Here is a 21,860-nt window from a genome sequence, read left to right as displayed (position 1 = left end):
TTACATGCACACGCGTGCGCGCACACACACACACACACACACACACACACACACACACACACACACACACACACACACACACACACACACACACACACACACACACACACACACACACACACACACACACACACACACACACACACACACACACACACACACACACACACACACACTGAAGCGCAGAATGCAGAATATCAGCAGGGGGACAGATTGAGACAGAACATCATGCGTCTGTGACAGTGTGTGTCCCGTCACTGTGACCCGATTGATCATGCACCCTGGCTACCTGTACAGGTGAGATCTGTGTTTGGGTGACTAGTTAGCGCGCGTGACTTTCACCTGGGAGTCTGGGGACAAATACCGATCGAGCTATTTTTAAATACCCGCCACAGATCTCTCTGAAGAACCCAGCATTGACGGCTTCAGCAACGCTGAGCCACTCCGTGGATTTTCTCTTATTAGTTTTGCAAAAGCACTTCCTTTCATTTCTCCACCTCACCCACAGGTACCTCAACTTCTGCTTGTGTGAAATAGCGCTTCCTTGATCTGCCTTGATCTACGGTCGCCATGTCATTGGTGGAGCGCTGCAACAGCCGGCTTATGTATATGCATGAGGTCCACAAGGCATTTTGCATTGACCATTTATGGCAGTAAGTGGGCGTGGTGAGGGCAGGATGCGACTAAAATGCAGCTGAGAACCATCCTCGTTAGTCTCTGATTTATGAAGCGGAGGTTGCGTGCAGCTGTGCGTACTCCATGTTTGATAGATCACACACCTGCTGGGTGTAAGAACATTTTGTTAGCTGAGCTTAAATACGTTTTAGTAAGGATTCTACGCATCCATCCATTTTCTGAACCCGCTTGTCCACGCAGGGTCACGGGGGGGTTGGTGCCTATCTCCAGCAGTTAATGGGCAACCAGGCGGGGTACACCCTGGACAGAGAGAGCCAGTCCATCGCAGGGGATTCTACGCAATGTTTGATAAATGAGACCCCTGATCAGGAATTCAGGACAACCCCTGAGCCGAAGAGGACGGTTTGAACTGTAATCCACGTTTCAGGAGAAAAGTTACCTTTCCGTTCTGGACCTCCTCTCTGGCCAGCTGGACCACTCTGCGAACTTTGGAAGCAATGCAGAGATATTTGAAGAACCTCTGATGGGCCGACCAGAACTGACCCCACATAGATTTCTTCATGCGCTGCTCGGCCTCCATGAGGTTTGCAGCCTGCTGGAACTTCTCACGGGCGCTCACCCACTGCAAGGTGAAGAGAAACGTGATGCTGATTTGCTAAGTGTCTGCACAAGTTAAAGACTGAAAGGAGACATCAAATGCTCACCAGCTTCACAGACTTGTTGTACATTTTAACGTACTGCTGCGTTAAGGGAACCTCGTCAATCTTGAAAGTCACGCCTGTGAAACTCAACTGTCGTGCAATATACATGCCCCTTAGCTTCATGTCCATAGCTACGATCTCCATGGCGCCGACACCCCTAATCAAACAGAAGCCAAATCATGTAAAGGGTTTTTTACAATCAAATATCTGTTCTGTGATATTCTCTGTCAAAATAAACGTACCTGCGCTCCACAGCCTGGATAAAGTTGCCAAACTCTCTAAACGGCGTTTTAAGGCCCCATATTCCCAGCCGGTTCATGTACGCCATGTTCCGCGGCTCCGAGGCACCTGGATGACAAATCACACGTTCAACTCTTCTATCCAACACCGAGTTCAGCTGGTACCTGCTCATGTTCACCAACCCGTGGCGCTGGCGTACACAACCCGAGCTTTAGGGAGTTTGTTCTGCAGCTCCAACACAGCAAGGCCAGTTTTGGTGGGTTTGGAGGACCCGATGGGACACACGTTTTTGGCTTTGTGACACTCGTCAAAGACGATCTAAAAGACTTGGTTAAAGAAGAATCAACACATTTGTCTTTCTATTCACAAGCATAGTTTTAGAGTTCGGCACAAAAGGATACGACCCCATCAAAGTCCTCTCCGCACCAGTGGAGAAGCTGATGAAATCTGGTCTTGTACTTCCCCCCCGACTGGCTCTCTCCTATCAAGGATGAGTAGGTGGCAAAGATCACACCTTTCTTCACACTCCCGTTGTGTTTGGAAGAGATTTTGCCATATTTGAACTGAAACGTTTAAAACACAGTAAGTTAAAAGCATTCAAATGTTGTCGTCTCATAAAGCCGGGCTGTGCGACTTTTTCACTCGTAGCACTCAGCTTCAGCTCAAACTGTACGACTTCCTCGCAGGGCAGATCTCACGAGTCATGTGCTCACACTGCACGACCTGAGCGGTGTTGATGCATGATTGCGCATGTGCCGTGAGCGGTTCTGATACTTTTTGGGTCGCAGCTGCTCGCAGCGCCGCTTCAACAGTGCGATACCCTCACGAGGGACGAGCAAATTTTCAAACAAGCCAGAAGTCCGTGCGAGCTCACGACTGCTGATCGGTAGCAGGTCACGTGGTGTTAATGGCCTCTCGTAACCCCCTGTACACTACACGACGCTCGGCGCAAAACTCGCCCCGATCTCGTGGATTCTCGCGCGACTGGAAAATCGGCTCAAAAAAGTGAAAAAGTCACACAGTGCACGCCCGGCTTAAACCATCTTACCTTGTTCAGTGAATGGACTTGGATATTTTTGGCTCCAATGTCCCTTAAATCCCGTTCAGCGTCATATTTTAAATCGTTAGAGACACTAAACCTAAACAGAAAAGCAGATTATTGTTTACATTTAAAAGTCAATGCTGTGCTGCAATGACTGCACGAAGACTTCAGGACATTTACCAGAGCGATCTCTTTCTGCCCAGAAGGTAATTCTCATAAATGACCCCAGCGATGGTCCGGCCTTTCCCCACACCTGCCCCGTCACCGATCAGGTAGGCTGCTCGATCGCAGTTCGGGAGGAATGTCTCGTGTTGCTGTTGAACAACAGTTTCAGTTTACTTGTGAGATCATAATGAATGATCGATGTGGGCTAGAGGTGGTAAAACATTTCATATCAACACAATTCAATTTCAATTCAAGTCAAGTTTATTTATAAAGCACCAAATCACGACAAGAGTCGTCTCAAGGACCTTCACATAACACTCCAGTACAGGTCAGTTCATTACGCCAATCAGAAATAATGTTTCCTATATAAGGAACTTAGCAGGTCGCATCAAGTCACTGACTAGTGTCAGTGACTGTACAGCAATCCTCATACTAAGCAAGCATGTAGCGACAGTGGAGAGGAAAACTCCCTTTTAACAGGAAGAAACCTCCAGAGAATCCTGGCTCAGTATACAGGTGCTGGCCAGTAAATTAGAATATCATCAAAAGGTTGAAAATATTTCAGTAATTCCATTCAAAACGTGAAACTTGTACATTATATTCATGCAATGCACACTAGGGTTGTCACGGTATGAAAATTTAACCTCACGGTTATTGTGACCAAAATTATCACGGTTTTCGGTATTATCGCGGTATTTTTTTTAAACGGTGTTGCATATGTTCAGAAAGCATTGATAGTCCTGTTCTACACAAACTGAAATAGTTCTGAAAAGGTTTAACAGTGTTTATTAAACCTAAAATAACACAAAGCCTTAGCAAAAGTGCAACTTTTCACAAGTAAAGGAACAAATAGCTTATTTTTCTGGAACATGTTACAGTAGTCAGTGCAGGTTTAAATTATACAAATCCAAACATTCAAAACATAAACAATATGTAAACAAATCAAAGAAACACCACTTGTTTTCTCATATACTTGTTTTCTTCATTATCAAAATGAAAATCTAAAACTCCAGTCCACACTTGACTTGAGCACTGTACAAGTCAACCTTAAAAAATATGTATTGAAAATAAATAGCCACTTTAAACAAATTACTAAAATAACTACTACACTATGTAATCAAATCCAAATGTTCAAGTATAAATGGCATTGAATAAGTAAACAAATCCATGACAAGGAACTAATTGTATATTTCTCTTCATCATCAACAAATAAGATGCTTCATCCAGCAACAGGGTGTCCGTGACACGGTTTAAATGCTGGCAGAGGACGCTGCGGCTGCAGTATATAGACTCGTTGCATTCTCCCTCAGCCAAAAGTCCTCACGTCATGCATTTCAGCTAAAATGCTAATGTTATCTTACCTTGCACTGGCTGTGGAGACGTGGGTGATCGTCACGCAGATGTGCCATGAGATTTGAAGTGTTGCTGCCTTTTGCAGACACTTGTTTCCTGCACGTTCTGCAAACGGGATAGCCGTCTTCTATTAACTGTCCCTCAGCATTTTTCAGAAATCCCAAATATGCCCATACTTCCGATTTAGTCTTCTTTGAGGGCTGATGGATGTCCTGGGCGCTGCCGTCGCCTCCTTCAGCCATTATTTCAGCTTCAAAGTTTTGGTGCCGTTGCAAATTAAAAAGTGCGTGTGCGCGCAGCGGGAACTTCAGCTGAAGCGACGGTGGCTGGTAAGGGTCATCGCGCCGAAACCGCGGCCACGGTAAACCCACCGAGATAATATAGTTTTTTAAAAACTGGACGGTTATTTTTATTGTCAACTTTTTTACCGGGGTTTACCGCTATACCGGTTACCGTGACAACCCTAATGCACACAGACCAATGTATTTCCAATGTTCATTACATTTAAATTTGATATTCATAAGTGACAACTAATGAAAACTCCAAATTTGGTATCTCAAAAAATTAGAATATTCTGAAAAGGCTGAATATAGAAGACACCTGCTGCCACTCTAATCAGCTGATTTACTCAAAACACCTGCAAAGGCCTTTAAAAGGTCCCTCAGTCTTGTTTTGAAGGCACCACAATCATGGGGAAGACTTCTGACTTAACAGCTGTCCAAAAGACAATCATTGACACCTTGCACAAGGAGGGCAAGACACAAAAGGTGATTGCTAAAGAAGCTGGCTGTTCGCAGAGCTCTGTGTCCAAGCACATTAACAGACAGGCGAAGGGACGGAAAAAATGTGGTAGAAAAAAGTGTACAAGCTCTAGGGATAACCGCACCCTGCAGAGAATTGTGACGACAAACCCATTCAAAAATGTGGGGGAGATCCACAAAGAGTGGACTGCAGCTGGAGTCAGCGCTTCAAGAACCACCACGAGGAGACTCATGAAAGACATGGGATTCAGGTGTCGCATTCCGTGTGTCAAGCCACTCTTGAACAAGAAACAGCGCAAGAAGCGTCTCGCCTGGGCCAAGGACAAAAAGGACTGGACTGATGCTGAGTGGTCCAAAGTTATGTTTTCTGATGAAAGCAAGGTCTGCATTTCCTTTGGAAATCAAGGACCCAGAGTCTGGAGGAAGAGCGGAGAAGCACAGAATCCACGTTGCATGAGGTCCAGTGTAAAGTTTCCACCGTCAGTGATGGTGTGGGGTGCCATGTCATCTGCCGGTGTTGGCCCACTCTGTTTCCTGAGGTCCAGGGTCAATGCAGCCGTCTACCAGGAAGTTTTAGAGCACTTCATGCTTCCTGCTGCTGACCAACTTTATGGGGATGCAGACTTCACCTTTCAACAGGACTTGGCACCTGCACACAGTGCCAAAACCACCAGCACCTGGTTCAAGGACCATGGTATCCCTGTCCTTGATTGGCCAGCAAACTCGCCTGACCTTAACCCCATAGAAAATCTATGGGGTATTGTGAAGCGGAGGATGCAATACGCTAGACCCAACAATGCAGAGGAGCTGAAGACGACTATCAGAGCAACCTGGGCTCTCATAACACCTGAGCAGTGCCACAGACTGATCGAGTCCATGCCACGCCGCATTACTGCAGTTATTGAGGCAAAAGGAGCCCCGACTAAGTATTGAGTGCTATACATGCACATTCTTTTCATGTTCATTCTTTTCAGTTGGCCAACATTAGAGAAACAAACATTTTTTCATTGGCCTTTAGAATATTCTAATTTTCTGAGATACCAGATTTGATGTTTTCATTGGTTGTCACCTATAAATATCAAAATTAAACGTAATAAACATCGGAAATACATTGGTCTGTGTGCATTGCATGAATATAATGTACAAGTTTCACGTTTTGAATGGAATTACTGAAATATTTTCAACCTTTTGATGATATTCTAATTTACTGGCCAGCACCTGTAAGCAGCCATCCTCCACGACTCACTGGGGATCGAGAAGACAGAGCAGACACGCACACACACACACACGCAAGCAAGCACGCACGCGCGCACGGACAAAGACAAAGTAATGTCTATAGTTACATTGTGATGTCTTAGTAAATATTCTATGTGGTGAGAGATAAACTTTATTGTATTTATCCTAGTGGATCTATAATTAAACGGGTAAACTAGTAGTAGCACATCCAACGTCACAGCTATCCAAATTCACGTCAAATACAAATGTAGCTCAAAAACGTCCCATCATGTTAGCAGTGCAGCAGAAAAATCTGGCCAAAAGAAAAAGAACAAAATGTGATTCTCAGAAGGAGTTAGCAGGTAGCATTAAAACTCAGCCCTCTGGTTGGGCTAGATGGTTTACTTTTGAGGGAGAAGCTCTGCTCACCTGGGCTGCATATGTGATGGCCTCCAGCTGCAGAGCAGACAAGCAGCCGCGATCAATGGCTTCCTCTGGGATGGAGAGCCGGTACCACACATCAGGAGGGCTCACGCTGGACAGAGAACTGGTCTCCACTACAGGATCGGGATGCCTCAAGCCCACTTTCACTGCATTTACAAACAAACTCATCAGTGAGGAGAGTCTCTGAGCTGAAAAATGTGGTCTTTGATCTTTCTATCATCAGGTTGGGTTTCTCATTCATTCAACATCCCAGTCCACAGGGACCAAATGCTGCTTTGATCACTTGATCTCCACAAGCACAAGTCATCCTTACATTTCATCGGCATGTACTCTGCATATGTTTCTGCGTGACCCAGCTCATCTTCCTCCTCCTCCTCTGGCTCATCTTCTTCTCTTAGACCCGGAGGTTTCTGTACAGGAAAATTCCACCAGAGAGTTTTAGAAAATAAGTACAGAACCTTTATTACATGTAGCACAAGGTGCTTTACACCAAACTAGCAAAAAACATGTTGTAACAACAAAGGAGAGACTTACCAGTGCATTAGAAAGGTTTTGGATCTTCATGTCATCTTTAATCCAGATTCTGGTGCCATCTTTACCCAGCATCTCTTTTTTAATCCCGTTGTTCATTTCACCTGAAACACAGAGACACCAAGCTGTGACTGATGTGATGGTCAGTGGTACCCCAGCATGGATTTCACCTCAGATCAGCTCAGGAGCCTCCAACATACATTTGGTGACACTTAACAAGGTTCTAAAAGCATCGCAGTGGCCACTAGGGCTGCAGCTATCGAATATTTTTGTAATCGAGTACTCTATGGAATCTTTTATTGATTAATCGAGTACTCTAATAAATGACCCTTTTGTGTTTGTAAACATATCAAATAGCATGTTATAAAATATGAAAGACCTCTTAAAATGAGCACGCAATTGCCAGTTATTCTTCAAGTTTCATTCAAAATCAGTTTTCAAAACTTCAGCACTTCATCTTTACTCCACAGTAAACAAACGCCTGTGCAACAACATGTATACAGCCTGGACCCATTTTCCCCTCGTGTGACCCTAACCCTACCCTAACAGCCTGCAAGCCAGACAAAAACTAGGATAACTGTTGAAGTAGCACAGCGAGCGGCTGCGGCCCAAACAGCACCAGAACCGCTCACGGCGCATGCGCAAACATGGCTCGCCAGCTATTTCCCTATTATCACACGTCCGTTTTCATTTCTACACTTTTTTTCTCACACAATAACAAGGATTGTCGAGAAAGCATGTTTGCCATGGTTATGTCAAATTATACCGATCACAAAACATTTATTTACTGTTTTCGTTTTCCTTTCATAAATACCCGCATCCTCCTGCAGCAATCCCGAGGGACAACAATCAATCAATCCTTTATTAATCCCAGAGGGAAATTAGAGGACTAGGAACAGACTAGGGTTGTCACGGTGTGAAAATTTAACCTCACGGTTATTGTGACCAAAATTATCATGGTTTTCGGTATTATCGCGGTATTTTTCTTTTAAACGTGCTACATTTTCAGACAACTAAATAAACCCTGTATGTCAGGAAATATTGTCCTCAGTTTGTGTCTAAATTTAGACTAAAATGTGTTATTTTGTAATTATGTTGTTTATTTGTTTACATTTTTTCCCTTTAGTCTTTAAAATACCAATATTTGCCCATAACTTCTTATTTTTTTGTCTGTTTGATGTCATCATTTTAAAAATATTAGATCAGATGATACTCAGTACTCAAGTAGCCTTCTAATCAGATACTTTTTTACCCTTACTTGAGTAATAAACCCTATATCAGGAGAATATTGTCCTCGGTTTGTGTCCTTCCAGTGAGCTTTGCAGATGTGGGAAAATGTCATCAGGCAGTAATCGTTGTTAAATTCATAATTATTCTCGGAGAGAGACCAACTCTTATCTGCCCCTGGGAGCCCCGTAATGCATAGCGTCATTTCAATATGGGGGTGTCCGCGACACGGTTTATATGCAGGTAGCGGCGCAGCGGCTGCTTTATATAGCGACTCGTTGCGTTCTCCCTCAACCCAAATCCTCGGATCACGCATTTTAGCTAAAACGCTAACGTTAGCTTGCCTTGCGTTGACTGTAGAGTTGTGGGTGATGGTCACGCAGATGTGTCATGAGATTTGAAGCGTTGCTGCCTTTCACAGACACTTTTTCTGCACGTGCTGCAAACAGGATAGCCGTCTTCTATCAGCTGTCCCTCGGCATTCTTCAAATATCCAAAAGATGCCCGTACTTCCCACTTTATTTTCTTTGAGGGATAATAAATGTCCTCCTGAGGGCTGCCGTCTCCTCCTTTGGCCATTATTTCAGCTTTAGCTTCAAGAAAGTTTTGGTTGTAAACAACAAAGTGCGCATGTGCCGCTGGCAACTTCAGCAGATGATACGGTGGCTGGTGAGGGTCACCGCGCCTACACCGCAGCCACGGTAATCCACCGAGATAATATAGTTTTATAAAAACAAGACTGTTATTATTATTGTCAACTTTTTCACCGGGGTTTACCGCTACACCGGTTACCGTGACAACCCTAGAACAGACATCAATAAAAAGTCTGACATGTTGCGTAAAAACGTTTTTTTTTAGTACATTTTTAGGTCCGACGTGTTGCTACCAGATGCACAGTGTGAGCTGAAACTGAGAGCTACAAACAAAAAGTTGCACAGTGTCCGCAGAATACATAGCAGACCTCCGAGTCCGCTTGCAGAAGTGACATTTACATGTGGATGTTTCCTGGTCAGGTGCTGCAGCATGGAGGATGTGGTGTTGTGGTAGGCTAGATCCATTTTACAGTTTTTATACTGGACTACGTTTTCCGCCTTACGACATGAAAAATGGTCCCGCACCTTTGACCCTTTCTGTCTTTTTCCACACTCCACCGGGGTCCACGTCATGCTCCATGGCTTAAGAGAAAGTTAAGTTACATTTGCTACTCGCGTGTGCATTCAGTGCAGTGTGTATGTGCATCACTTATTTCGGTCCGGATGAAACATGACCCCGGGCGATTGCAAAGCCATGAATTAATTATACATGAATTAAGCGAAGCCTCGAGGCAGAGAATTTGACTCGAGGCTTTTTTTGTACTCGAATTATTCAAGGTACTCGAGGAATCGTTTCAGCCCTAGTAGCCACTCCTCGCTTAACACAGTGACACGCTGAATCAATACAGGATTGCCTGGAGGAGATCGTTCTTCTGTTAGCAGCATCATCATCTCAGATGAAAATGACGTACAAACTGGGAAACATTAGGGAAAGGGGATATAGTAAATTTTCCAATGCGAGAATGAACAGTTCTAAATTTGTTCTCTTGAAATCTATTTTAATGATGTAAAGGCAGGAAGCAAAAGATGGAAGTGGACAAGCGCAGACTGTTTATGTAGAGCAGAAGAAAGATGTTTTTTTATTCTGCACCTCTAAAGACGACGAGGCGCTTCACAAGAAGAAACATGGAAGCATTCTGTTATTGGATAAAAATTATTATATCTCAACTTTTGTCTTCTTAACTCATTCACTGCCAATGAATGAATTTGCAGTTTATTTTTTTTTTACTGTGTGGGCGTCGGACGAGCCCCCGCACCGTGAGAACAAACAACCTAGCTTATACCACATAATTATGACCATCACTTACATCTGCACTGTTTAAAAATGGACTCCACAATTATCGACTTCCGTACTATTGAGGTTATTTTTAAAATATTTTTTCTAATTTTTATTCACCCTGTGTCTTATTTATTTTTAGCTGTTATTTTTGGGAATTTTGTTGTATTTCCTTTTTATCTTTTATCTGTGTTCGACATGTTTGTATAACGCCAGTTTAATTAATCTAACATTTTTAGTGTACAGCGCCTTGTTTGGTTGTAATGCCTTGTGAATGCGCTTTATAAATAAAATTGGATTGGATCCCAGCTCTAAAGCCGATCTTCACACGTCACGTGATCAGGAAGCAGAACATCCATGTGTTAGGAGATCGTTTTGGGCCACTGCTGTAAAAAAAGTGAGGCACGAACCGGGAAAGCGTCTGCCGATCACAATTCAACAACGGATTATGAAAGAACGGATAACGCTCGAAACGCGCGGATTCTTCCTGATGTAAGAGGTGAGTCTCTGCTTTGTTTCGGCGTCGACATCATCCTAACGCGCAGCGTTCTGTCACTCTTAAAAAAAAACAGTAAAAACGGTGAGAAATGCTGGCAGTGAATGAAATCCAATGATCTGGCTTAAATATGAAAAAACGTTCATATTACACCTTTAAACGTCTTACCTGAACCCGTGGCTGCTGCGGTCGCCACTGGAGGAGCGATGTCAGGAGGAGGCTTCAGCTTCATGAGCTCCATCAAGCTGTTGCCTTTTAGAACGCTGGTTTTTACATTGCCGGTCCGAAGCATGTCTTTCAACTGAATCTGCTGAGAGATTAAAATGCATTAGCAGGATAGTCAGTCTACTGAGATAGATAGATGATAGATAGATGACAGACAGATAGATAGATAATCTTTATTGACAGACTCTTAGGTCCAGATAAAATACATATAAAACAGACCAATGAAACAAAATAAATCAATAGAAATAAAAAGATAACAGCATAAAATTGAATAAAAATCTAAATGTAATTAAAAGCTTTACTATAAACTGTTCCACACAAGGTTAACCACACAAACACTTCAGCCAGTGTTTCCTTACACTGGACAAATAGTGACAACTGCTCACAGTAGGATCAGTGATTGCTAAAATGAGCTATCCAGTCGGCCTGTAAAAGTGAATATGAGTTTTCTTAAAAGAGCTTTAAAAGTACAAATGCCTGCTGTTACAAACATCTGACTGGCACTGCCCCCTCTGGGTATTTTAAGTATGACCCTTAAGGCATCGTTGTATGCAACTTGCAGCTTGTTCATGCTGCTTTGACTGTAGGATGACCACAGTTGGGCTGTGTAGAGCAGAGTACAATATGCTTTAAATAAAGCCACCTTAACTGGAGTGAACAAAAACCAAACTTACGAGCTATAGTGTTAGCTTGTGCATACAGCTTACAGCACTGTCTGTGGATGTCAGCATCATCACGCATTTGATCGGTTATAAAGTGGCCAAGGTATTTCACCTTCTCACACACATTAATATCACTATTAGACAGTTTGAACACAGGAAAGTTTAGCTTTCTATCCTGCTTGGTTCTACATATCAAGATAGCACTTTTAACAGCATTATACTGAATATCGTACTGCACACCATATTCAGAGCAGATATTTAGGAGCTGCTGTAAACCAGCACTACTTGGACTAAAGACCACCAGATCATCAGCATACATCAGATGGTTGATCAAAGTTGTACCCATCAAACATCCTGTGTTACAGGCTCTCAGCTGCACAGACAGATCGTCAACGTACAGATTAAATAAGACAGGAGACAGAATTCCACCCTGTCTAACACCATTACTAACGCCAAATGGTGCAGAGATGCTGGCACCCCATTTAACCTTTATCTTCTGATGAGCATACCAGTAAGACAGGATTCTCACAATAAACCCAGGGACCCCCCGTAGCTTTAACTTAATAAAAAGTTTTCTGTGGTTTACACGATCAAAAGCCTTAGAGGCATCAATAAAAAACATAAGGACAGAAGAACTTCTAATTCTATACCAGTTGACCATTTCTTTAAGTGCATATATACACATGTCAGTACCATGTTTTGGCTTAAAGCCAAACTGATTATCCAAGGAACTGAGATTACATTTATCAGGGTACGCAACAAGCCATAAGGCACTAAGGCTCACCTGATCTTTGCTAGAAGGCACTATAGTGGACACTGAAGAAGGAACGTTTGTAGCCAGTGAGGTTGATGAAGCTCGCAGTCCTGGATTAGCCACATGGACCACCTTGGTGACAGTTATGGTATGCTTGATTGGATTTGTAACCGTCTGTTTGGTCACAGCAGCTCCCAGCGATGGCAGCTGATTCAGCTGATTTAAGACAAATGTGGTGGCTGATGGCTGAGGCTTCTGCTGTGTGAAAATATGACACAGAAACATATTTAAAACAAAACAATGCCTCACAAATACTCCTGAGGAACATTGTGTTCTGTAATCTCACTCGGACTGTAACAATGGGAACTGCAGCTGCAAGCTCAGATCGAACAACCTCCACAGATTCTGTTCCCACACCAGCATCCAGCGCACTGATGGAGATGGACTGGGAGAAGAGCAGAAACCCCAAACTCATACTTACACTGTAAATGCCAAAAATAACTAAAAATGATGGGTTCTCAAAGAGATCATCCAAGAACCATCTTACCTGCTGGGTTGTAGAAGGCTGTGTAACATCCTGAGAATCAACATCTAACAGGCCAATGTCATTTGGGCAAATTCCACTTTCACTTAAAGCAGCAAGGAGTAAATCCTGTCCAGGATCCATCTGTAAAAATAAACAAAGATAACTGTATAGTCACATAATGGAAGATGCCAATGTTTTGTATTTAAATAAACCAAAGGGGCAAACATTCAATAACTCTACAACATTCAGGGGTGAAACAATTATCGGCCAAAGTGAATGATTAAACTGTAATCAAAACATTTGCAGTGGTCTCAAGTAGGAATGAATGCTCGGGGGAAATGCCTAGCTGGAGGAGAAAGTCGGGTTGGGCAATTCGACAACTTATTCAACCATCCACGATAGGTAGAGCCTTTCAACAATCATTTTTACAAGAGTGATCAGTTTAATAATTTATTTTCCCCATTTGTAAAAAAACTACTCGGGCAGGCGCACAAATATTTTAAATGAGGACACAGAGCACATCACAGAGGTAAGTAATCAAAAAAAGATTTTCATTAGAGCATCTGAGCATCATCTCACACTTTCTCTGCATCTGGCTGTTGACAGCGTGCTAAAGAGGAGCTCGGAGCGCGTTTGTGACACACCTATGCATAAGAGCACAATGTTGAGCGCTTCCATCCAGATCTGGGAGGTAGAAACCCAGAATTTAAAAACGGGCTGATTTAGTGCTTGTTTGTCAGTCTCAGTGTGCCAGCAGAGCGCAGATTCAGCCACCACAACAACATTAAGACTACCACGAGTCTGTCCGAGACCAAGTCCAGAACCTCGTGACTACAGCGTCTTCAGCAAGACCCCTGAGACATCCATTTACAGACGGACAAGTGGGTGAACCGTTCGGGTTTACCTGGAGCAGAAGCAATGTGTGTTTGAGCCGCAGCAGGTTAAAAGCATAATTCAAGTTAAATCTGTTAACTGCATTGTTTATGTTACTGGGGGACTGTCTGTTCATCCAGTTTGAACTGAATATTAATTTAAAATTAATGGAAATTTAATGGTTTTATTGGATGTCTTTCTTTAAAGAGCAAGTCACCCCCTACCAGATTCTTACTCCACTCCCATTTCCTGTTTGAAAAATGCAACAAATGCTGTTACCTAGCAGACCGAGAGGGCAGAGCCGCTAACAAATACACACACACACACAGGCTCACAGTGACATCATATGGTACCAGCTAAAGTTCTAGGGTACCTCTTAAGCCGGGCGTACACTGTGTGACTTTTTCACTTTTTTGAGCCGATTTTCCACTCGTGTGAGAATCCACGAGATCGGGGCGGGTTTAGCGCCGAGCGTCATGTAGTGTACAGGGGGTTACGAGAGGCGATTAACACCACGTGACCAGCTACCGATCAGCAATTGTGAGCTTGCACAAACTTCTGGCGTGTTTGATATTTCGCTCGTCCCTCGTGAGGGTATCGCACTGTTGAAGCGGCGCTGCGAGCAGCTGCGACCCAAAAAGTATCAGAACCGCTCACGGCGCATGTGCAATCCTGATCAACGCCGGTCGCCCGCTATTTCCCTAATAACACACGCTGTTCGTTTTTGTTTCTACACGTTTTTTTACTGACAAAGATTGTCAAGAAAGCGTGTTTGTCGTGTTCATGTCAAATTAAACTGATCACAAAACACAGATTTACTTTCTTTATTTGGTTTTCCTCATCCAACCCCCATAAATCCCTGTGTGTCCTCCTGCAGCACTCCCGAAGGACAACAGGCAAGACAAAAAAGTCTGACGTGTTGTGTAAAAACTGCTATTTTTAGCATATTTTTAGGGCCGACGTGTTGCTACCAGACGTAGTGTGAGCAGTCGGGTCGCATCCGAGAACTGGGTCGTGCAGTGTGAGCGCATGACTCGTGAGATCTGCCCTGCGAGGAAGTCGTAGTTTGAGCTGAAGCTGAGTGCTACGAGTGAAAAAGTCGCACAGTGTCCGCCCGGCTTTAGCCAATAGCGATGGCAGATTTAAATTCAAATGCAGTGCAGAATTTTTACCTGACAACGGCACAACACTGACAGTTTTAGGCAAAAAATTAAAATTTTAACTAAAATGCACTAAAGTGCTAAACTATTGACTACACGTGTCTGCAGCACGATTAGACACACATTTACATAGTTTATCAGGAGAAAAAGTTGATTTGGGGGTGACTTGCTCTTTAACAAAACTGACAGATAAATGGATCTCACAAACTCAGGCTGCAAGTAAATGCACCCTCCTCAGAGCGCGTCCAAATGCATGTATGATTCATTCCATTTCCTACTCAAACTCATAAAAGTAAGAAAGGCAGTAGCCTATGTTCAGAGAAAAAACCCTTTTGTTTAAAGTAAAAGCCTCACTGCAGGGAAACAAAGTCGAGGCTTCTTTTTATCACTATAACCATGTTTAATACAGGCTGTTAATGTCATTCGATAAAATATAAAATTAAACAAAAAGCAGGAAAAATTAAAATGGCTCTTCCAGTTAACATCTGCACTGGGTTTTCATAAAAAAATATTTAAAAAAATCCATGTTTCTGCTTCTTCTGTCAGTTCGTGCATGATTACGTTGCTCTGAGTCACATAAGCAAATATATCATAATTTATTGGACGGGCGATTGGAGGTTAAAAACATTATACATATAACTAGAGCTGAAACAACTAATCGATTTAATCGATTATAATCGATTATTAAAATAGTTAACAACTTTTTTAGTCATCGATTAGTTGTTTAAGAATCATATTTTACAGCATAAAGTCCATGTTTTACCACAATCTGACATCGGTTACAATCTGTTAAATTTGCCGCCAGTGTGTGGCAGTAATGAGCCACTGATCTACCAGTGGAGCTATAGAAGAAGAAACGAGCCAATAAGTGCACTCGGTTTTCATGACGTATCACGTTACTGACGCTCATCTTGCTGTGAGAGATGGCAGAACAAGAAGAAATACGGAAGAAAAATAGAAGCGACAAAACTGAAGAGAAATCCCGGACAAAAACCTCACGAGTATGGGAGCACTTCACTCTAGATGCCTTGAAAAGACGGGTGACCTGCAAAATATGCAAAAACCATCTAGCATGGCACGGAAGCACGACGTCCCGAAGTGAACATTTGAGACGAAAACATGTGGGGGCTGATGCAGCAGAGGAAAGTCCGGTAAGTAGCAGAAAATAAACAAGCTAACGCAGATCAAATTTGGGAGCTGAGTTTGTTATAGTGAATGTTAAAGATGTTTTTTTGCCGCGTCAGTCTACGGTGTTCTACTTCTGATTGACTAGATGCAATCGTGAATCTCCTCCGTGTTGTGTATCATGCGCTTGCCAAATTTAGCACATCTGTTTATTAGGGCTGGGGGTAAACGATTATTTTTAAAACGATTATTCTGACGATTATTTTATCGAATAGTCGACTATTCTAATGACTAGGGCTGCAACAACGAATCGATAAATTCGATGAAAATCGATTACTAAAAGCGTTGGCAACGAATTGCGTCATCGATTCGTTGTGTCGCACAACTCTTCCAAAAGTGCCCCCCCTTCCCACCCGCCGTTGCGCGCAGACCAGAGCAAGTCAGATCAGCGCGAGGGAGAGCCGGCAGATCAGCGCGAGGGAGAGCCTGCAGACTTGCGCTGCTGCGAACCGGTTCCGCATTGTTGCACAGCGATCCAGGCAGCTGCTTCCAGCGCACGGTCCATTCTCAAAGTGGCGCAACCAAAAAACTATAATTAGCACACGATCGTTCATGTCCGCACATGTTCTCTATTTTCTGTCTTATTTGTGCCTGAAGCTCGCTACTGCGGAGCTCATCACCTGTGCTGTGGTGATGTCACCTCACGCAGCATCGAAAACGCGCTCTGCGCTTTTCGGTCAGGAGATCCCTTTGATCTGCTCAAAAGTAACTGATGAGGTGAAAAGGTAAGAATCCAGGCAACAGATTTTCTGGAGAATTAAGAGGAGATGCAGGAAGATGAGAGACAGACAGGACAGGAAAATAGTTCAATAAAAACAAGGAAACAAAACAAAGTGTTGAAAAATAAAATGTAGGTAGAGTTATCACCACTACACGTTTTTACCAGTAAAAAACAATAAGTTATACACATGTCTTATTTATACATCTGATACAATTCAGATCACCTTCAAAACTCAGTCACACACCCAGGGCCGTTTCAAGACATTTTGGGGGCCAAGGCAAAATGCCCAACCCCCCCCCCCCACCCCCCCCCAAATAACTGGGCTCCCCAGAAGCCTCTGTGTAATTCATGCCCTCTCCAGTAGTGTTAGTTATATGGTGTTTATAAATGCCCCTCAGACATTACTGACATGTTCTAATATTATCAGATGAAAAACTAAATTATCAGACATGCTGTCTCATCTGCTTCTTTTATAAACTTGCAAAAAGTAACAAAACCATTTGAAAGCCACTATTTGTGGATTCTCTGAAAGTTTCCATGGAGTTTGTGACAACTTATTTTTTCATTGATCCTATCGTCTAATCTCACAGCTGAAACAAGCACCCTTAATAATCTGTGCACAGGAAGCTTACCGATGATGTAGTAAAACAAAAGGTATAATAATTTATTATTAATGAAACCTTGTTGCAGCACTAAAGCAGAAAAATTAGATTTTGCATTAAATATGCAAAATATTTACATATGAATTGTTTTAGAGCCCTTTAATTGGCAGAATCTGATATTAATTTAGTTCTTACAAAAAGTGGGTCCCAACGTGGTTTGTGTGGCGTTGCCATAGTGTGACGTCATAGGCACAGATCCCCTGTCCTCTTGTTTGGAAATGGAAATATGATCACCCTACATTAAATAAACTGTCCACCCGGGCTTTTGCGCTGCACAGAGACGCTTCGCTGCCTACGACTGAACGTCAGTTGAGAGTCAGTCTCATGCAGAATGACCAATGAAGAGAGGGCCTCAAGTTAAGACCCTCTCCTCATTGGTCAGTCCACACGAGGTGGGTCAAAGGTTACTCTGGGCGGGTTACGTGTTGTCAGGCATTCAAGTATTGAGTATATTTACTGCATATTACAGTAAAATATTCTGTATGTGACCACATTATGGTGATCCTTGGGTCGTGATGATGGAGCCCTTGAATATTGTTGCCCAGGGTACAACAAAGTGTTAATCTGGCCCTGGTTCCGCCATCACATTCCCGCAGAAACTGGTTGATCACACCGGGGCCAGACTACTAGCATGTGGTTTTACAACCACAATGTCCTCAGAAGCAAAAACGCTTTTAAAAGGGAGGGATGAGTCCTAACTGTTGCTGCAGGCGTGTTGTGTGAGAGTGCAGTTATATACTGGTTAATATATTTTTGGGTTCAGTTGCTTTCATGTGGCCTAATGTGAGTCTATTTGGGATCATTGGAATGATCAGCAGCATTTCTTGATGTGACTTTATGGCAGTTGCCCAGGGCATCATCGCAAATAGGATGGCATTATCCGATTAATCGATTAATCGTGTCGAGACCCCATCCGATTAATCGATTATCCAAATAATCGTTTGTTGCAGCCCTAGAATCGAGCCGTCGACGTCATCGAGGCTTCGCTACAGCCCTACTGTTTATAAGAATGTTCTCGTTAAGAGAAAAACGGCACAAACCCATAACTATGTTCCTCATTCAAAAAAGGACAACTCCGCGGAGAAAAATATACAGACGAGCTGTGTCCAGGTGAATATAACGCGGCATAGTTGTACGCTTTCAATTTTTAAATACAGGAGAAATTCAGAAAGTCATTTTTTTTACTATTAAAATGCTGTTTTACTGTCTAACGCTGCAAAACGCCTCACAACACATTTTTGTCAAAATAAATGATCACTGTATATTGTTAATTAATTCAAATAATGTAATATTGATTTAGTGTTGTAGTGTGTGTGCTGCTTTATTTTATATGTGTACTTATGTCAGTCTATTTGTGTTTCTTATGCAGAAAAAAAAAACAAGCAACGATGGACAACTACATGGGGAACAAGACACATTCACCCCCAGCAATGCATACCACTTACAAACTCTATTCTAGATTCTACATTATTTTTTATGGAAGTTACCTCTTATATTTTCATGCCAAAAAATGATTCTGGACTGATATTTTGCACTGTTTAGCTCATTTTACACCGCTGACTGTGTTCATGTGCAATAAAATAGATTGCAGTCAACTGCACAATTCTCTTACGTTTTTCTTTTTCTTAACTGAAATGTATTCATCACTTGTATAGGTTAAATAGCTAAACAATAAACCGATTAATCGATAAAATAATCGACAGATTAATCGATTATGAAAATAATCGTTAGTTGCAGCCCTACATATAACCCAACCCTAAGAGAAAGTAGCTATCTGGAGTCTTATTTCCTGACATTTGGAAATCTCTTCTCCCGATTGGCTAACAGCAACACTGCTGTCTCTGTTTGCTTTGCAACTTTAATGATTTATCTCCACAAATGACACAAGCCGGATGCCGTGTGATGGAGTTGCTAATGCTAACGTTAGCTTCTACTAGCAGACGCTCTGCTGTCTCCTGGATGTTAAACCAACAACAGTCTTCCTCGTCGTGGGTCAAGATTAAAGGTAAAATTCCATTATTTAATACCAAACTGGTGAAATTCCTCTCTGCACTTGACCCGATCTCCCGGTCCCAGGGCGGAGACACTACCACTAGGCCACTGAGAAGGTTGGTGAAGGTAGGAGAGTCCTTGAATGTTAAGCGAGTGTGACATAGCTCTGGTAGGATTTTCAAATCCTAGAGTTTCACCCTCTATTTTCTAGCAGAAGCTAACGCAGGAGATAGGTGTAGGAGACTATTTTCATGTTCAGCCTGCATTAAAAACTCAGAGTGACTGATCGTAATAATGAGAGTTTGCACAAACAGAACTTTTCGGGTAATCAATTAATCAATCAATCAAAGGTTTATTTATAAAGCGCCTTCCGCGACCCTGTCGGGAAGCCCAAGGCGCTGAACACGGTACATGAGAAACATGTAATAATGGTGTTTACTTCCCCTTACATTAAATCACTTTTGTTTAAAGGTTTTATTCATAAATAACCAAATAAATTCAATCCTTACTCAACAAAAACAGGAACTAGAACTTACCAACGTCCAGAGAATTAACAACATTAAATCCATTTTAACAGCTTAATGTAAACAGAAAGAAGGTCACTGAAGGTAAATAAAACCTAGTGCGAGACTAAATATACTTAAAACACATAGTTAAAGATGGTAAGACACTAAAAATAGCCTCTAGTATTTATTACCAAAACAAATGATTACTGAGGACCCCACATAACAGGTGACTTAACGTCTTTTAACTTGCTTTTCACGACTTTAACTGCCATTACAATAAAAGGAACATTCGTAACTCCTTTTAACGAATCAGATCGCTCACCAACAATGAAAATGAAACTGTTTAATGTTCAAAACCGACCAGGGGCAGGTTCTCTAAAAGGTAAACGAATTAAACGTTACAGAATAACTCGTAAACGACTTGATTCAAAGTGACCCAAAACAAGGCACGTGTTTGCAATGCCCTGCCTTCAACTTCCTGCTCTCATTGACTTACCCTAGCTTCGCTAAACTTTTACCAGGCAAAATAAATAATATTTACAACAAGCGCACCTACAGTGCATTTTGGGGCCCAAACTTGCCCCAAAAAATATAATTTAATATGCAAGAACGACTGTTTCCCTGTTGTCGTAACAGCTAAACCGGCCTGGTAGTTAGCTCAGCTATGCTAGCTTGCCTACTAGCAGTAAGCTAAAAGGAACTGGGCTGAGGTACATTTTGAAAATATTACTGACAGGCGCTAGTGTTTCTTCAAATATAAACGACAGTCTGACTAAATACTAAGCAAGGTGCAGATGGCTACACGTTTGTTAGGCGACACAACCTCAAAGCAGTCATGGCTGAATGTTATTGACAGCAGATGCAGCTCCATATGGCAGACCACCTTTTCATACAGTTTAATTTTCGCTCATGGAAAGTTACTAAAATTTGTAATAGTTGTCCTCAATTTTTGTCTTGTGAACGGCCGGTTAACATAATGGATAAGAACGTTTACAGGGTAACTCGTAACGCTGAAGGTGTTGGAAGTTGAGTTGTTGATAAATGACGTTAGCAAAATCATTTATGAGCACCGCAGGGTTAGGAAATCACCTTTAACAATTTCCAAGTGTGTTGTTTCTAACCTGTAACACAAAAGCTGAGCAACGGTTAAATGAGCGAGCCGACGACCCCTGTTGCTGTAACGTTATAACGGTTTCACGAGTACTGGGTTGTCTGATGCTAACTAGCTTTAGCACCAGGAGAAGGCAGTAACAACCTCAAAACCAACTACTTAAAAGTTCATCTTTCAAATCTAAAATCGGAACGACAAATGAGAGCTTGTGAAATGTCAGGACGTGTGACTAACTAACTGAAAAAGGTATGAATGTAAAGCGAACTCACCTGGCCAGCTGTACGGGCGTTGCAGCTCCTGGTAGGGGATCTGAGCAGTTCAGGGTTTGTTGTCCTCGCGGCTCCTCCGCGCTCACGCCATCTTTTTATCAAACGCTCCGCCGCATTCTGGTCACGTGACATGTAGGCCGATAGTGGCCGTTTTCGCTGCGAAACTTCTCGAGCCGCGTCGTCCAAAGCAGGTCTCTGAACAGCTGTAGAGCCTCCGTCGACGACAATAAACGGATAAAAGCCAGAATTGTGGCATTTCTAAAACATTAACATAAACGACAAACATAGCAGAGTCAGCGAGCTAATATCACATCACGTGACCCCGCCTGGTTTCTACGGGAAGTGACGAAAGACAATTTTTTTTCTTCTGCGCTCTCTTCCCTTTCTCCTTCACAATTTTTTTTTTGCTTTGAGTTTTATTTACTGAACTTTTTTATTCCATACCAATCACCTTATTTACACAATGCTTTTTTTTGTTCTGTTTACATTTAGATTTCCAATGTTACTGATGTCAACCACCCAAAAACAGTATAA

At 42.5% G+C, this 21,860-nt stretch overlaps 1 protein-coding gene across 6 annotated transcripts in view; it reads right to left on the bottom strand.

The window, feature by feature from the left end:
- Positions 1-21,650, bottom strand: part of sbno1 (strawberry notch homolog 1 (Drosophila)) — a 40,295-nt gene extending 18,645 nt beyond the window's left edge. For 2 of the 6 annotated variants that reach the window (XM_015943521.3, XM_070552572.1), the window contains exons 1-15: positions 21,327-21,650; positions 12,869-12,988; positions 12,668-12,766; positions 12,352-12,579; positions 10,849-10,990; positions 7,092-7,192; positions 6,871-6,967; positions 6,543-6,703; positions 2,800-2,933; positions 2,626-2,716; positions 1,979-2,140; positions 1,760-1,895; positions 1,580-1,685; positions 1,341-1,494; positions 1,076-1,258 (exon numbers count right to left, since the gene is read on the bottom strand). In XM_015943521.3, coding sequence (XP_015799007.1) covers positions 1,076-1,258; positions 1,341-1,494; positions 1,580-1,685; positions 1,760-1,895; positions 1,979-2,140; positions 2,626-2,716; positions 2,800-2,933; positions 6,543-6,703; positions 6,871-6,967; positions 7,092-7,192; positions 10,849-10,990; positions 12,352-12,579; positions 12,668-12,766; positions 12,869-12,988; positions 21,327-21,458 — 2,046 coding nt within the window. In that variant the 5' untranslated portion in view covers positions 21,459-21,650. The remainder of the gene's footprint in view (positions 1-1,075; positions 1,259-1,340; positions 1,495-1,579; positions 1,686-1,759; positions 1,896-1,978; positions 2,141-2,625; positions 2,717-2,799; positions 2,934-6,542; positions 6,704-6,870; positions 6,968-7,091; positions 7,193-10,848; positions 10,991-12,351; positions 12,580-12,667; positions 12,767-12,868; positions 12,989-21,326) is intronic. The other 4 variants (XM_015943522.3, XM_015943523.3, XM_015943524.3 and 1 more) reach the window with 4 other exon arrangements.
- Between the last annotated feature and the right edge of the window lie 210 nt (positions 21,651-21,860).

The sequence above is a fragment of the Nothobranchius furzeri genome, chromosome 6 (genome assembly GCF_043380555.1).
Source record: "Nothobranchius furzeri strain GRZ-AD chromosome 6, NfurGRZ-RIMD1, whole genome shotgun sequence".
Lineage (NCBI taxonomy): Eukaryota > Metazoa > Chordata > Actinopteri > Cyprinodontiformes > Nothobranchiidae > Nothobranchius > Nothobranchius furzeri.
The sequence above is the reverse complement of the archived record's forward strand: the minus strand, read 5'-3'. Positions and strand labels throughout refer to the sequence as shown.